This window comes from Oncorhynchus keta, chromosome 1 (genome assembly GCF_023373465.1).
Source record: "Oncorhynchus keta strain PuntledgeMale-10-30-2019 chromosome 1, Oket_V2, whole genome shotgun sequence".
NCBI lineage: Eukaryota > Metazoa > Chordata > Actinopteri > Salmoniformes > Salmonidae > Oncorhynchus > Oncorhynchus keta.
The window spans coordinates 100,450,923-100,468,614 of NC_068421.1; the positions used below are offsets into that span (position 1 = coordinate 100,450,923).

General features: G+C 45.8%; 1 protein-coding gene and 1 long non-coding RNA gene across 17 annotated transcripts in view; one reads left to right on the forward strand and one right to left on the reverse strand.

The window, feature by feature from the left end:
• chd1l (chromodomain helicase DNA binding protein 1-like) overlaps positions 1-17,692 on the reverse strand; it is a 73,227-nt gene that overhangs the window by 46,467 nt on the left and 9,068 nt on the right. The window contains exons 7-12 of the mRNA XM_052469095.1: positions 16,597-16,759; positions 13,614-13,769; positions 13,279-13,371; positions 12,780-12,876; positions 11,515-11,588; positions 6,349-6,459 (exon numbers count right to left, since the gene is read on the reverse strand). Of these exons, the coding sequence (XP_052325055.1) occupies positions 6,349-6,459; positions 11,515-11,588; positions 12,780-12,876; positions 13,279-13,371; positions 13,614-13,769; positions 16,597-16,759 (694 nt within the window). The remainder of the gene's footprint in view (positions 1-6,348; positions 6,460-11,514; positions 11,589-12,779; positions 12,877-13,278; positions 13,372-13,613; positions 13,770-16,596; positions 16,760-17,692) is intronic.
• On the forward strand, positions 1,967-5,052 carry LOC127909120 (uncharacterized). 16 transcript variants are annotated; one of them, XR_008069806.1, is made up of 5 exons: positions 1,967-2,431; positions 2,536-2,847; positions 3,186-3,497; positions 3,732-4,667; positions 4,746-5,052. It is a non-coding gene; the product is annotated as an uncharacterized LOC127909120 (long non-coding RNA). The 16 variants fall into 16 exon arrangements; XR_008069857.1 differs by having other exon boundaries at positions 3,732-4,433; positions 4,668-5,052; XR_008069813.1 differs by having other exon boundaries at positions 3,732-4,355; positions 4,434-5,052.

The following is a 17,692-nucleotide window of genomic DNA, read 5'->3' on the forward strand; positions in this document are numbered from 1 at the left end:
CCACTCTCAGCTTCTCTTCTCTCTCTCTCCGTGTGTCTGAAACATCCTCCCACTCTCAGCTCCTCTTCTCTCTCTCTCTCTCTCCGTGTGTCTGAAACATCCTCCCACTCTCAGCTCCTCTTCTCTCTCTCTCTCTCTCCGTGTGTCTGAAACATCCTCCCACTCTCAGCTCCTCTTCTCTCTCTCCGTGTGTCTGAAACATCCTCCCACTCTCAGCTCCTCTTCTCTATCCGTGTGTCTGAAACATCCTCCCACTCTCAGCTCCTCTTCTCTCTCTCTCCGTGTGTCTGAAACATCCTCCCACTCTCAGCTCCTCTTCTCTCTCTCTCTCCGTGTGTCTGAAACATCCTCCCACTCTCAGCTCCTCTTCTCTCTCTCTGCGTGTGTCTGAAACATCCTCCCACTCTCAGCTCCTCTTCTCTCTCTCTCTCCGTGTGTCTGAAACATCCTCCCACTCTCAGCTCCTCTTCTCTCTCCGTGTGTCTGAAACATCCTCCCACTCTCAGCTCCTCTTCTCTCTCCGTGTGTCTGAAACATCCTCCCACCCTCAGCTCCTCTTCTCTCCGTGTGTCTGAAACATCCTCCCACTCTCAGCTCCTCTTCTCTCTCTCTCTGTGTGTCTGAAACATCCTCCCACTCTCAGCTCCTCTTCTCTCTCTCTCTCCGTGTGTCTGAAACATCCTCCCACTCTCAGCTCCTCTTCTCTCTCTCTCTCCGTGTGTCTGAAACATCCTCCCACTCTCAGCTCCTCTTCTCTCTCTCTGTGTGTCTGAAACATCCTCCCACTCTCAGCTCCTCTTCTCTCTCTCTGTGTGTCTGAAACATCCTCCCACTCTCAGCTTCTCTTCTCTCTCTCTCTCCGTGTGTCTGAAACATCCTCCCACTCTCAGCTTCTCTTCTCTCTCTCTCTCCGTGTGTCTGAAACATCCTCCCACTCTCAGCTCCTCTTCTCTCTCTCTGTGTGTCTGAAACATCCTCCCACTCTCAGCTTCTCTTCTCTCTCTCTCTCCGTGTGTCTGAAACATCCTCCCACTCTCAGCTTCTCTTCTCTCTCTCTCTCCGTGTGTCTGAAACATCCTCCCACTCTCAGCTCCTCTTCTCTCTCTCTCCGTGTGTCTGAAACATCCTCCCACTCTCAGCTCCTCTTCTCTCTCTCTCTCTCTCCGTGTGTCTGAAACATCCTCCCACTCTCAGCTCCTCTTCTCTCTCTCTGTGTGTCTGAAACATCCTCCCACTCTCAGCTCCTCTTCTCTATCCGTGTGTCTGAAACATCCTCCCACTCTCAGCTCCTCTTCTCTCTCTGTGTGTCTGAAACATCCTCCCACTCTCAGCTCCTCTTCTCTCTCTCTCTCCGTGTGTCTGAAACATCCTCCCACTCTCAGCTCCTCTTCTCTCTCTCTGTGTGTCTGAAACATCCTCCCACTCTCAGCTCCTCTTCTCTCTCTCCGTGTGTCTGAAACATCCTCCCACTCTCAGCTCCTCTTCTCTCTCTCCGTGTGTCTGAAACATCCTCCCACTCTCAGCTCCTCTTCTCTCTCCGTGTGTCTGAAACATCCTCCCACTCTCAGCTCCTCTTCTCTCTCTCTCTGTGTGTCTGAAACATCCTCCCACTCTCAGCTCCTCTTCTCTCTCTCTCTCCGTGTGTCTGAAACATCCTCCCACTCTCAGCTCCTCTTCTCTCTCCGTGTGTCTGTGGTGTTTCAGCTCATTCTGTCAACAGATCAGATGGAGAGATAGAGAGGCGGAGAGATGTCTCTGCTGACAGTGGGAGAGTGACAGACACAGAATCACAGATCAAAGCTTGCTCTTGATGAGTACTGGTGAGCAGGGTTGGGGTTAAAGGTCAAGGGTTGAGTACCTGTGTTACAGGCTTTGGTTTATCCATTTATATTTTGAGGTTGGACGTTAGCACGTGGGGCACACCGATTGGTGTCACCTCGTTAGTCAGTGTGTGTTATACCTATGCTGGTTTGCCATCTCGTTAGTGGGAAGATGTTTCACCTATGTTGGCCCAGGTGATATTTAAGAGTGTCTGGCCCAGGTGATATTTAAGAGTGTCTGGCCCAGGTGATATTTAAGAGTGTCTGGCCCATGTGATATTTAAGAGTGTCTGGCCCAGGTGATATTTAAGAGTGTCTGGCCCAGGTGATATTTAAGAGTGTCTGGCCCAGGTGATATTTAAGAGTGTCTGGCCCAGGTGATATATAAGAGTGTCTGGCCCAGGTGATATTTAAGAGTGTCTGGCCCAGGTGATATTTAAGAGTGTCTGGCCCAGGTGATATTTAAGAGTGTCTGGCCCAGTGCTCCAGTTGTCTTGATAGATGTGGAGGGTGAACACCGTTAGTTGGCCCAGGTGATATTTAAGAGTGTCTGGCCCAGTGCTCCAGTTGTCTTGATAGATGTGGAGGGTGAACACCGTTAGTTGGCCCAGGTGATATTTAAGAGTGTCTGGCCCAGTGCTCCAGTTGTCTTGATAGATGTGGAGGGTGAACACCGTTAGTTGGCCCAGGTGATATTTAAGAGTATCTGGCCCAGGTGATATTTAAGAGTGTCTGGCCCAGTGCTCCAGTTGTCTTGATAGATGTGGAGGGTGAACACCGTTAGTTGGCCCAGGTGATATTTAAGAGTGTCTGGCCCAGTGCTCCAGTTGTCTTGATAGATGTGGAGGGTGAACACCGTTAGTTGGCCCAGGTGATATTTAAGAGTGTCTGGCCCAGTGCTCCAGTTGTCTTGATAGATGTGGAGGGTGAACACCGTTAGTTGGCCCAGGTGATATTTAAGAGTGTCTGGCCCAGTGCTCCAGTTGTCTTGATAGATGTGGAGGGTGAACACCGTTAGTTGGCCCAGGTGATATTTAAGAGTGTCTGGCCCAGTGCTCCAGTTGTCTTGATATATGTGGAGGGTGAACACCGTTAGTTGGCCCAGGTGATATATAAGAGTGTCTGGCCCAGGTGATATTTAAGAGTGTCTGGCCCAGGTGATATTTAAGAGTGTCTGGCCCAGTGCTCCAGTTGTCTTGATAGATATGGAGGGTGAACACCGTTAGTTGGCCCAGGTGATATTTAAGAGTATCTGGCCCAGGTGATATTTAAGAGTGTCTGGCCCAGGTGATATTTAAGAGTATCTGGCCCAGGTGATATTTAAGAGTGTCTGGCCCAGGTGATATTTAAGAGTGTCTGGCCCAGGTGATATTTAAGAGTGTCTGGCCCAGTGCTCCAGTTGTCTTGATAGATGTGGAGGGTGAACACCGTTAGTTGGCCCAGGTGATATTTAAGAGTGTCTGGCCCAGTGCTCCAGTTGTCTTGATAGATGTGGAGGGTGAACACCGTTAGTTGGCCCAGGTGATATTTAAGAGTGTCTGGCCCAGTGCTCCAGTTGTCTTGATAGATGTGGAGGGTGAACACCGTTAGTTGGCCCAGGTGATATTTAAGAGTGTCTGGCCCAGTGCTCCAGTTGTCTTGATAGATGTGGAGGGTGAACACCGTTAGTTGGCCCAGGTGATATTTAAGAGTGTCTGGCCCAGTGCTCCAGTTGTCTTGATATATGTGGAGGGTGAACACCGTTAGTTGGCCCAGGTGATATTTAAGAGTGTCTGGCCCAGTGCTCCAGTTGTCTTGATATATGTGGAGGGTGAACACCGTTAGTTGGCCCAGGTGATATTTAAGAGTGTCTGGCCCAGTGCTCCAGTTGTCTTGATATATGTGGAGGGTGAACACCGTTAGTTGGCCCAGGTGATATTTAAGAGTGTCTGGCCCAGTGCTCCAGTTGTCTTGATAGATGTGGAGGGTGAACACCGTTAGTTGGCCCAGGTGATATTTAAGAGTGTCTGGCCCAGTGCTCCAGTTGTCTTGATAGATGTGGAGGGTGAACACCGTTAGTTGGCCCAGGTGATATTTAAGAGTGTCTGGCCCAGTGCTCCAGTTGTCTTGATATATGTGGAGGGTGAACACCGTTAGTTGGCCCAGGTGATATTTAAGAGTGTCTGGCCCAGTGCTCCAGTTGTCTTGATATATGTGGAGGGTGAACACCGTTAGTTGGCCCAGGTGATATTTAAGAGTGTCTGGCCCAGTGCTCCAGTTGTCTTGATATATGTGGAGGGTGAACACCGTTAGTTGGCCCAGGTGATATTTAAGAGTGTCTGGCCCAGTGCTCCAGTTGTCTTGATAGATGTGGAGGGTGAACACCGTTAGTTGGCCCAGGTGATATTTAAGAGTGTCTGGCCCAGTGCTCCAGTTGTCTTGATAGATGTGGAGGGTGAACACCGTTAGTTGGCCCAGGTGATATTTAAGAGTGTCTGGCCCAGTGCTCCAGTTGTCTTGATAGATGTGGAGGGTGAACACCGTTAGTTGGCCCAGGTGATATTTAAGAGTGTCTGGCCCAGTGCTCCAGTTGTCTTGATATATGTGGAGGGTGAACACCGTTAGTTGGCCCAGGTGATATTTAAGAGTGTCTGGCCCAGTGCTCCAGTTGTCTTGATAGATGTGGAGGGTGAACACCGTTAGTTGGCCCAGGTGATATTTAAGAGTGTCTGGCCCAGTGCTCCAGTTGTCTTGATAGATGTGGAGGGTGAACACCGTTAGTTGGCCCAGGTGATATTTAAGAGTGTCTGGCCCAGTGCTCCAGTTGTCTTGATAGATGTGGAGGGTGAACACCGTTAGTTGGCCCAGGTGATATTTAAGAGTGTCTGGCCCAGTGCTCCAGTTGTCTTGATATATGTGGAGGGTGAACACCGTTAGTTGGCCCAGGTGATATTTAAGAGTGTCTGGCCCAGTGCTCCAGTTGTCTTGATAGATGTGGAGGGTGAACACCGTTAGTTGGCCCAGGTGATATTTAAGAGTGTCTGGCCCAGTGCTCCAGTTGTCTTGATAGATGTGGAGGGTGAACACCGTTAGTTGGCTCTCCCTATTTGATTTATAGACAAACGTTCCTTTATCTAATCTTCCCTGTTTTCGTTTTGCGCCACTTTTTGGTTTGCATCCTGTCTAAGTTTGGTGTGGGGTTTTCTTTTGTTTGCCTCTTACTGGGCGCTCATGCTGGGTGTCTTTTAGGTCCCAGTTGTTGTTGCTTTCAGTGGACCCCCCATGAGTGTCTTTCAGAACCCCTCCTAAAATCCGACCCATTTCGTTAGTTCACCCTTCTGTTTGAGAGAGAAGTTTTGTTTTTCTTGCTGGGGAACATAGCACTTGTTAGTGTTATGGTTAGGGGTCAGGGTTAAGTACCAGTGAGAAGGTCAGGGTTAAGTACCAGTGAGAAGGTCAGGGTTAAGTACCAGTGAGAGGGTTAGGGGTCAGGGTTAAGGACCAGTGAGAGGGTTAAAGGGTCGGGGTTAAGGACCAGTGAGAGGGTTAGGGGTCAGGGTTAAGGACCAGTGAGAGGGTTAGGGGTCAGGGTTAAGGACCAGTGAGAGGGTTAAAGGGTCAGGGTTAAGGACCAGTGAGAAGGTTAGGGGTCAGGGTTAAGGACCAGTGAGAAGGTTAGGGGTCAGGGTTAAGGACCAGTGAGAGGGTTAGGGGTCAGGGTTAAGGACCAGTGAGAGGGTTAGGGGTCAGGGTTAAGGACCAGTGAGAGGGTTAGGGGTCAGGGTTAAGGACCAGTGAGAGGGTTAGGGGTCAGGGTTAAGGACCAGTGAGAGGGTTAGGGGTCAGGGTTAAGGACCAGTGAGAGGGTTAAAGGGTCAGGGTTAAGGACCAGTGAGAAGGTCAGGGGTCAGGGTTAAGGACCAGTGAGAGGGTTAGGGGTCAGGGTTAAGGACCAGTGAGAGGGTTAGGGGTCAGGGGTTAGGACCTGTTAAGAGGTCAGGGGGTTAGGACCTGTTAGAGGTCAGGGGGTTAGGACCTGTTAGAGGTCAGGGGGTTAGGACCTGTTAGAGGTCAGGGGGTTATGACCTGTTAGAGGTCAGGGGGTTAGGACCTGTTAGAGGTCAGGGGGTTAGGACCTGTTAGAGGTCAGGGGGTTAGGACCTGTTAGGGGTCAGGGGTTAGGACCTGTTAGGGGTCAGGGGTTAGGACCTGTTAGGGGTCAGGGGATAGGACCTGTTCGAGGTCAGGGGATAGGACCTGTTTGAGGTCAGGGGTTAGGACCTGTTTGAGGTCAGGGGTTAGGACCTGTTTGAGGTCAGGGGTTAGGACCTGTTAGAGGTCAGGGGGTTAGGACCTGTTAGAGGTCAGGGGGTTAGGGCCTGTTCGAGGTCAGGGGATAGGACCTGTTAGAGGTCAGGGGTTAGGACCTGTTAGAGGTCAGGGGGTTACGGCCTGTTCAAGGTCAGGGGTTAGGACCTGTTTGAGGTCAGGGGTTAGGACCTGTTAGAGGTCAGGGGTTAGGACCCGTTAGAGGTCGGGGAGAGCCCACCTGCTTTAGTGCTGAGTAGAAAGACAAAGACGTCTTTGCTGCTGAAGTTCTTGATGGCCAGGTTACGCTCTTCCCCCCTGACTGAGCCATCCAGACGCTCATATCTGTAACCTGCAGGACAGAGAAATAACCTCATTTAACCTGCCACTGTAACCTCAGGACAGAGAAATAACCTCATTTAACCTGCCACTGTTACCTCATGACAGAGAAATAACCTAATTTAACCTGCCACTGTTACCTCAGGACAGAGAAATAACCTCATTTAACCTGCCACTGTTACCTCAGGACAGAGAAATAACCTACTTTAACCTGCCACTGTTACCTCAGGACAGAGAAATAACCTACTTTAACCTGCCACTGTTACCTCAGGACAGAGAAATAACCTCATTTAACCTGCCACTGTTACCTCAGGACAGAGAAATAACCTACTTTAACCTGCCACTGTTACCTCAGAACAGAGAAAATAACCTCATTTAACCTGCCACTGTTACCTCAGGACAGAGAAATAACCTCATTTAACCTGCCACTGTTACCTCAGAACAGAGAAATAACCTACTTTAACCTGCCACTGTTACCTCAGGACAGAGAAATAACCTCATTTAACCTGCCACTGTTACCTCAGGACAGAGAAATAACCTCATTTAACCTGCCACTGTTACCTCAGAACAGAGAAATAACCTACTTTAACCTGCCACTGTTACCTCAGAACAGACAGAACAAAAGCAACCTACAAAAGTAAATACAAACAATATGGGGATGAGGTAGGTAGATTGGGTGGGCTATTTACAGATGGACTATGTACAGCTGCAGAGATCGGTTAGCTGCTCAGATAGCTGATGCTTAAAGTTAGTGAGGGAGATAAAAGTCTCCAACTTCAGCGATTTTTACAATTCGTTCCAATCATTGGCAGCAGAGAACTGGAAGGAAAGGCGGCCAAAGCAGGTGTTGGCTTTGGGGATGACCAGTGAGATATACCTGCTGGAGCGCATGCTACGGTTGGGTGTTGTTATCGTTACCAGTGAGCCGAGATAAGGCGGAGCCTTACCTAGACTTATAGATGACCTGGAGCCAGTGTAGCGAGGGCCAGCCGACGAGAGCATACAGGTCGCAGTGGTGGGTGGTAGATGGGGCTTTGGTGACAAAGTGGATGGCACTGTGATAGACTGCATCCAATTTGCTGAGTAGAGTGTCGGAGGCTATTTTGTAAATGACATCGCCAAAGTCGAGGATCGGTGCAGAATGCAGAATGTTTTGGTACCTACTGGAGAGCTCTTTGTCTACACCCATTCAACATCAGTCACACCCTCGTAAGCGAACATTAGCCCCACCCATCTCTTTAAGGGTTGATTGCGCGTTCTCTCCTAAGAGGGAACCTTTCACTGACCATTTTACTCGCCCGAGCAGAGCTGGTTAGGCTGTTTTTATGTTATCCAGAGCGTTGGTGACTGCAACTGTGCTGCTGGCAACAATTTACACTTTTTTGCCAACATATACTGACACCGGCCATATTCACCGGGTGTTGAGCGTTGGTGAATTCACCAGTCATTCTGCGCTCTGACACACTCAGACGAGAGTGCTCTGAAATCAGAGTAGATAGATATACTTGGTAAATTCGCGCTGGCTATCAATAGTTGTCGCTGTGACATTCTATTGAAATGGGTACATGCATAGTGGAGTCTTTTGTTAAGACATGGCTAGCTAGGTAAACAATTAACCATAATCCTAACTCATGACGTTACTACCCTGCATGAATCTGCAGGTAGTTAGCTATCATACTCTAATTCCACTGATTTCAAAACTCATCCTCCAGAAAGTGGAGAGCAACACTTATGCAGTTCTACTAAGTAATAAAAAATATAAATAAAAGCTGTGTTAGACAGGATTACCTAGACATACTGATCAGCTCAAATAGACAGAAGCATGCTATGTGGCAGACCAATCCAAACTCATCTTTCGTATTTCCAGCCCACTCATTATCTCAGCCAATCATGGCTCGCTGGAAGGTTGCTGTCCTTTTCTGTGGCTAAACTTACTAACTTACACAGGTCGTAATTTAACAATTATACTTGTATTTACAGATAGCATACAAGTATCTTATGAAGGCACGTGAAAGTTCACATGTTCCAAAAGTCATTCCTGACAACGCATTTAGATTTAAAAAGAGTTTATGTTCTCCGGTTAAGTGGTGACCCACGACATACGCCTAGTTTCCTGAAACAGGCCACATATTAGGTTACTTACATTGTGTCTATCAATGCCCCTGGTATAATGTATATTTGCTGAAGCATTATGACAACTCAGGGACACAATGGTAGAGATGAACTGAGCTGGGTCATTGGGAAGTCATTGTCTCAACGCAGCCTTATAATGCTGTGAAAGGATCCAGGAATCCAAATGATTTGGGTGGATCCCATCGTCCTTATAAAACAAGCTTTGTTTCCAGAAGGTATCAACATTATCAATACAAAAATGATCAATGATCGCTAGATATCCATTACCTCTGTATTCTACTAGCAGTATCCATTACCTCTGTATTCTACTAGCAGTATCCATTACCTCTGTATTCCACTAGCAGTACCCATTACCTCTGTATTCCACTAGCAGTATCCATTACCTCTGTATTCTACTAGCAGTACCCATTACCTCTGTATTCCACTAGCAGTATCCATTACCTCTGTATTCCACTAGCAGTATCCATTACCTCTGTATTCCACTAGCAGTATCCATTACCTCTGTATTCTACTAGCAGTATCCATTATCTCTGTATTCTACTAGCAGTATCCATTACCTCTGTATTCTACTAGCAGTATCCATTACCTCTGTATTCTACTAGCAGTATCCATTACCTCTGTATTCTACTAGCAGTATCCATTACCTCTGTATTCTACTAGCAGTATCCATTACCTCTGTATTCCACTAGCAGTATCCATTACCTCTGTATTCTACTAGCAGTATCCATTACCTCTGTATTCCACTAGCAGTATCCATTACCTCTGTATTCTACTAGCAGTACCCATTACCTCTGTATTCCACTAGCAGTATCCATTACCTCTGTATTCCACTAGCAGTATCCATTACCTCTGTATTCTACTAGCAGTATCCATTACCTCTGTATTCCACTAGCAGTATCCATTACCTCTGTATTCCACTAGCAGTATCCATTACGTCTGTATTCCACTAGCAGTATCCATTACCTCTGTATTCCACTAGCAGTACCCATTACCTCTGTATTCCACTAGCAGTATCCATTACCTCTGTATTACACTAGCAGTATCCATTACCTCTGTATTCTACTAGCAGTATCCATTACCTCTATATTCCACTAGCAGTATCCATTACCTCTGTATTCCACTAGCAGTATCCATTACCTCTGTATTCTACTAGCAGTATCCATTACCTCTGTATTCTACTAGCAGCATCCATTACCTCTGTATTCTACTAGCAGTATCCATTACCTCTGTATTCCACTAGCAGTATCCATTACCTCTGTATTCCACTAGCAGTACCCATTACCTCTGTATTCCACTAGCAGTATCCATTACCTCTGTATTCCACTAGCAGTATCCATTACCTCTGTATTCTACTAGCAGTATCCATTACCTCTGTATTCCACTAGCAGTATCCATTACCTCTGTATTCCACTAGCAGTATCCATTACGTCTGTATTCCACTAGCAGTATCCATTACCTCTGTATTCCACTAGCAGTACCCATTACCCCTGTATTCTACTAGCAGTACCCATTACCTCTGTATTCTACTAGCAGTATCCATTACCTCTGTATTCCACTAGCAGTATCCATTACCTCTGTATTCCACTAGCAGTATCCATTACCTCTGTATTCCACTAGCAGTATCCATTACCTCTGTATTCCACTAGCAGTATCCATTACCTCTGTATTCTACTAGCAGTATCCATTACCTCTGTATTCCACTAGCAGTACCCATTACCTCTGTATTCTACTAGCAGTATCCATTACCTCTGTATTCCACTAGCAGTATCCATTACCTCTGTATTCTACTAGCAGTATCCATTACCTCTGTATTCCACTAGCAGTATCCATTACCTCTGTATTCCACCAGCAGTATCCATTACCTCTGTATTCTACTAGCAGTATCCATTACCTCTGTATTCCACTAGCAGTATCCATTACCTCTGTATTCTACTAGCAGTATCCATGACCTCTGTATTCCACTAGCAGTATCCATTACCTCTGTATTCCACTAGCAGTATCCATTACCTCTGTATTCCACTAGCAGTACCCATTACCTCTGTATTCCACTAGCAGTATCCATTACCTCTGTATTCCACTAGCAGTATCCATTACCTCTGTATTCCACTAGCAGTATCCATTACCTCTGTATTCTACTAGCAGTATCCATTACCTCTGTATTCCACTAGCAGTATCCATTACCTCTGTATTCCACTAGCAGTATCCATTACCTCTGTATTCTACTAGCAGTACCCATTACCTCTGTATTCCACTAGCAGTATCCATTACCTCTGTATTCCACTAGCAGTATCCATTACCTCTGTATTCCACTAGCAGTATCCATTACCTCTGTATTCCACTAGCAGTATCCATTACCTCTGTATTCCACTAGCAGTATCCATTACCTCTATATTCCACTAGCAGTATCCATTACCTCTGTATTCCACTAGCAGTATCCATTACCTCTGTATTCCACTAGCAGTATCCATTACCTCTGTATTCTACTAGCAGTATCCATTACCTCTGTATTCCACTAGCAGTACCCATTACCTCTGTATTCCACTAGCAGTATCCATTACCTCTGTATTCCACTAGCAGTATCCATTACCTCTGTATTCTACTAGCAGTATCCATTACCTCTGTATTCCACTAGCAGTATCCATTACCTCTGTATTCTACTAGCAGTACCCATTACCTCTGTATTCCACTAGCAGTACCCATTACCTCTGTATTCTACTAGCAGTATCCATTACCTCTGTATTCTACTAGCAGTATCCATTACCTCTGTATTCCACTAGCAGTACCCATTACCTCTGTATTCCACTAGCAGTACCCATTACCTCTGTATTCTACTAGCAGTATCCATTACCTCTGTATTCCACTAGCAGTATCCATTACCTCTGTATTCCACTAGCAGTACCCATTACCTCTGTATTCCACTAGCAGTATCCATTACCTCTGTATTCCATGTAGTCCTGGAGAATGTCCAGCATCCTGGTCATCTGGGAGAACAGCAAGATGTGATGTCCCCTGAACATCAATGAGGAAAATTAATGTGTTAAATTTCAGTATATTTACAGTAAAAGAGATAATAGCAAGACATCATGGAAAATATGGATAAGATCTAACATTTAATAGTGCTTAGTGTTAGACAGTATCTTCCTTAGTGCTCAGTGTTAGACAGTATCATCCTTAGTGTTAGACAGTATCTTCCTTAGTGCTCAGTATTAGACAGTATCTTCCTTAGTGCTCATTGTTAGTATCTTCCTCAGTATTAGACAGTATCTTCCTTAGTGCTCATTGTTAGACAGTATCTTCCTTAGTGCTCAGTATTAGACAGTATCTTCCTCAGTGTTAGACAATATCTTCCTTAGTGCTCAGTGTTAGACAGTATCTTCCTTAGTGCTCAGTGTTAGACAGTATCTTCCTTAGTGCTCAGTGTTAGACAGTATCTTCCTCAGTGTTAGACAGTATCTTCCTTAGTGCTCAGTGTTAGAACAGTATCTTCCTTAGTGCTCAGTGTTAGACAGTATCTTCCTTAGTGCTCAGTGTTAGACAGTATCTTCCTTAGTGCTCAGTGTTAGACAGTATCTTCCTCAGTGTTAGACAGTATCTTCCTTAGTGCTCAGTGTTAGAACAGTATCTTCCTCAGTGTTAGACAGTATCTTCCTTAGTGCTCACTGTTAGACAGTATCTTCCTTAGTGTTAGACAGTATCTTCCTTAGTGCTCAGTGTTAGACAGTATCTTCCTTAGTGCTCAGTGTTAGACAGTATCTTCCCTTAGTGCTCAGTATTAGACATTATCTTCCTTAGTGTTAGACAGTATCTCTCTTAGTGCTCAGTGTTAGACAGTATCTCCCTTTGTGCTTAGTGTTATAGATCTCCCTTAGTGCTCAGTGTTATAGATCTCCCTTAGTGCTCAGTGTTATCGATATCCCTTAGTGCTCAGTGTTATAGTTATCCCTTAGTGCTCAGTGTTATAGTTATCCCTTAGTGCTCAGTGTTATAGTTATCCCTTAGTGCTCAGTGTTATAGATCTTGCTCAGTGTTATCGATCTCCCTTAGTGCTCAGTGTTATAGATCTCCCTCTGTGCTCAGTGTTATAGATCTCCCTCTGTGCTCAGTGTTATAGATCTCCCTCTGTGCTCAGTGTTAGATCTCCCTGAGAGAGAGACCGAGAGAGAGAGAGAGAGAGAGAGAGAGAGAGAGAGAGAGAGAGACCCTTGGTGCAGGTATGCCAGCATGCTGTCCAGCAGACAGAGTTTTCCACTAGCCTGGATCAGATGCTCCCCCATCTCAAACGGCTCTGGTTCCACACCTAGAGAGGAAAGGCAGGGCTCAAGTTAAAAATGTCCCCCTGGTTCCACTAACTTTTTCAATTAGTGGCACCAGCCCATAATTTGGTCAGACCAAAATATGACTGAGATGGTAGAAATATGTTGTTTCATCATTCAGTCTGTGATTATAGATATTTAAATGTGTAACCTAATCCAGTGATTGTCATGGATGTTGGGTTGACCACTAAGCTACTGCTGTTATATTTTACTGTTAACCAATAGGATCTCACCATCAAACAGGTAAGGGTGGTCCACACAGCTCTAAACCAATAGGATCTCACCATCAAACAGGTAGGGGTGGTCCACACAGCTCTAAACCAATAGGATCTCACCATCAAACAGGTAGGGGTGGTCCACACAGCTCTAAACCAATAGGATCTCACCATCAAACAGGTAGGGGTGGTCCACACACTTCCGGAGCTGCATCAGTATATTAAGCAGTCTGGTCTTGTTTCCCTGCTCATTCCCAAAGGCATCTAGAAACAAAACAACAGTTAGCTGCTTCCCAATGGAAAGAGTTTTTAGTTTAAGTTGAATAAAAGTATTTTCTTTTCTTTGGTTGCTCCTACCAACTCCATTGCTGTCATCGGCAAGCCTAACCCAAACTGTTTAGTTGGCCCATTCCATAAAGACAAGTTGGCAAGAGAGCACAAACGGACAGCCAACCAGGGCTAGAATTTCCTAACATCATTTTAGATGAGGTTCATGTTAGTCTCACACAGGTCCTTCATGAGTATAGCCTTATAATATCTCTTCTGCAGGGCAGACAGGCCGTGGTACATCAGTATCTCTGTCTTCGTGGGGAGGTCAGCTGCTACCTCAGCCTTCACCCTCCTCAGCAGGAAGGGCTGCAGCACTCTCTGGAGATCACTGGCTGGGGAGAGAGAGAGAGACCACTGCTGTTAGACATGTAGGGTTCACAGAGATGCAGTCTTTATCATGACGATGGAGCTGCCCTCTTGGTTTCAATGGGACTTCCTGCGTCAATAAAAAAAGGCTCCATCAAATAATTAAAAGTACACATATGGCAGAGTGGCCGACCGTTCTGAACACCTGGACTGGTCAAACGGAGCTCACTATATAGGGAATAGTGGTCCTTCTGTAGCTCAGTTGGTAGAGCATGGCGCTTGTAACGCCAGGGTAGTGGGTTCGATTCCCGGGACCACCCATAAGTAGAATGTATGCACACATGACTGTAAGTCGCTTTGGATAAAAGCGTCTGCTAAATGGCATATATTATTATTTATTATTATTATTAATAGGGTGTCATTTGGGACAGCACTAAAAACCGGGTTCCTGTTCCATACTGTACTTCAGTACCATAACAACCTGCCAACAAAGACACTGAGTGTACAAAAAGGAACACCTTCCGTACAGTGCACTCTGAAAGTATTCAGACCCTTTGACTTGTTCCTAATTTTTTTAAATTAAAGCCTTATTCTAAAATTCATTGAGTTAATTATTTTCCTCATTAATCTACACACAATACCCCATAATGACCAAGCGAAAAGTCTTAGACATTTTTGCTATTTTTTTTAACCAATTTAAAACAGAAATACCTTATTTACATAAGTATTCAGACTCTTTGCTATGAGACCCGAAATTGAGCTCAGGTGCATCCCGTTTCCATTGATCATCCTTGAGATGTTTCTATTACTTGATTGGAGTCCATCTGTGGTAAATTCAATTGATTGGACAGGATTTGGGAAGGTACACACTTGGCTATATAAAGTCCCACAGCTGACAGTGCATGTCAGAGCAAAAACCAAGCCATGAGGTCGAAGGAATTGTCCTTAGAGCTCCGAGACAGGATTGTGTCCAGGCACAGATCTGGGGAAGGGTACCAAAAAATGTCTGCAGCATTGAAGGTTCCCAAGAACACAGTGGCCTCCATCATTCGTAAATGGAAGAAGTTTGAAACCACCAAGACTTTTCCTAGAGCTGGCCGACCAGCCAAACTGAGCAATCGGGGAAGAAGAGCTTTGGTCAGGGAGGTGACCAAGAACCCGATGGTCACTGACAGAGCTCTAGAGTTCCTCTGTGGAGAATCTTCCAGAAGGACAACCATCTCTGCAGCTCTCCACCAATCAGGCCTTTATGGTAAAGTGGCCAGACGGAAGCCACTCCTCAGTAAAAGGCACATGGCAGCCATCTTGGAGTTTACCAAAAGGCACCTAAAGACTAAACATTCTCTGGTCTGATTAGACCAAGATTTAACTTTTTGGCGTCTTGTCTGAAGGAAACCTGGAACCATCCCTACGGTGAGACATGGTGCTGGCAGCATCATGCTGTGGGAAGGTTTTTCAGCAGCAGGGACTGGGAAACTAGTCAGGATTGAGGGAAAGATGAACAGAGAAAAGTACAGAGAGATCCTTGATGAAAACCTGCCCCAGAGCGCTCATGACCTCAGACTGGGGCGAAGGTTCACCTTCCAACAGGACAACGACCCTAAGCACACATCCAAGACAACGCAGGAGTGGCTTCAGGAAAAGTCTCTGAATGTCCTTGAGCGGCCCAGCCAGAGTCCGGACTTGAACCTGATCAAACATCTCTTGAGACCTGAAAATAGCTGTGCAGCAACGCTCCCCATCCAACCTGACAGAGCTTGAGAGGATCTGCAGAGAAGAATGGGAGAAACTCCCCAAATACAGGTGTGCCAAGCTTGTAGCATCATACCCAAGAAGACTCAAGGCTGTAATCGCTGCCAAAAGTGCTTAAACAAAGTACTGAGTAAAGGGTCTGAATACTTGTAAATGTGTTTTTTCAGTTTTAGATTTTTTATAAATATGCAAAAATGTCTAAAAACCCGTTTTTGCTTTGTCATTATGGGGTAGTGTGTGTGGATTGAGGGGGAAAAATGATTTAATCATTTTTAGAAAAAGGCTGTAACAATGTATAAAAGGTCAAGGGGTCTGAATACTTTCTGAATCCACATTTCAATTGTCTCAAGGCTTAAAAATCCTTCTTTAACCCGTCTCCTCCCCTTCATCTACATGTCTCCTCCCCTTCATCTACATGTCTCCTCCCCTTCATCTACATGTCTCCTCCCCTTCATCTACACTGATTGAAGTGGGTTTAACAGGTGACATCAATAAGGGATCATAGCTTTCACCTGGTCATGGACAGAGCAGGTGTTCCAACATTGTACTGTAAGATAGCACACTTTTTGATAATGTGATGAGTAAATTGGATAGTCATAATTTATGCTAATAACTTTTTTTAAATCTACAAATCACAGGGTAGCCTACTCTGCTGACACTGACAAACAATCAATAAAAACTAAATTGTCCAAAAACAAATTTTCAAGTGTCTTCTGCGAATGTGCGATACTTCACCGGGGATATGGCCGAGGCTCTCCGCTGGTTCCAATAAGATAGGCTATACTGTTCACTCAACAAAGTTGAGAACTAAAAGACTGATTAGAGTCTATTTCCTTGTCTTGATAGTTTGGAAAGCTAATGGCTAATTCTCTGTTTTTCCGTGGTATTTGCAGCGCGCCCTGCCCAAACTGCAGGCCAATGTAGGTTATGCTATTTTTCATGATTTTATTTATTCATGTATAGACAGGAGTAGGCTAATTAGACTATATAATTTTTACCATTTACTTTAGGGGAAGCTTAGCCTCCAGGTGTTCCGATCTAATTGTGTAGTAGTGTCCTCCTATCTAGCATGTTATCTCACACACGCGTGTAGTGTCCTACCCAGAGTCGGTTGTGTCTGGACCTGGTTGTAAGTGCTAGTGAAGTCCTCGGTCTGGTCTGTGGGGAAGAGACTGGGCTGGATGAACGATAGGAGGCTGTAGAGCTCCGTCAGGTTGTTCTGGATAGGAGTTCCTGTCAGCAGCACTCTGAAATCCAGAGAGAACTACAAGAGAGACAGTGAAACAGGTGGTAGACTGGGTAGTGGTAGGAGAAGGAATGTAGACTGGGTAGTGGTAGGAGAAGGAATGTAGACTGGGTAGTGGTAGGAGAAGGAATATGGACTGGGTAGTGGTAGGAGAAGGAATGTAGACTGGGTAGTGGTAGGAGAAGGAATGTAGACTGGTTGATGGTAGGAGAAGGAATAGAGACTGGGTGGTGGTAGAAAGGGATATGTAGACTGGGTGGTGGTAGGAGAAGGAATAGAGACTGGGTTGTGGTAGGAGAAGGAATGTAGACTGGGTTGTGGTAGGAGAAGGAATAGAGACTGGGTTGTGGTAGGAGAAGGAATAGAGACTGGGTTGTGGTAGGAGAAGGAATAGAGACTGGGTGGTGGTAGGAGAAGGAATGTAGACTGGGTGATGGTAGGAGAAGGAATGTAGACTGGGTGGTGGTAGGAAGGGATATGTAGACTGGGTGGTGGTAGGAGAAGGAATAGAGACTGGGTGGTGGTAGGAGAAGGAATAGAGACTGGGTGGTGGTAGAAAGGGATATGTAGACTGGGTGGTGGTAGGAGAAGGAATAGAGACTGGGTTGTGGTAGGAGAAGGAATATAGACTGGGTTGTGGTAGGAGAAGGAATGTAGACTGGGTTGTGGTAGGAGAAGGAATAGAGACTGGGTTGTGGTAGGAGAAGGAATAGAGACTGGGTGGTGGTAGGAGAAGGAATGTAGACTGGGTGATGGTAGGAGAAGGAATAGAGACTGGGTGGTGGTAGGAGAAGGAATAGAGACTGGGTGATGGTAGGAGAAGGAATGTGGACTGGGTGATGATAGGAAGGGATATGTAGACTGGGTGATGGTAGGGGAAGGAATAGAGACTGGGTGGTGGTAGGAAGGGATATGTAGGCTGGGTGGTGGTAGGAGAAGCAATAGAGACTA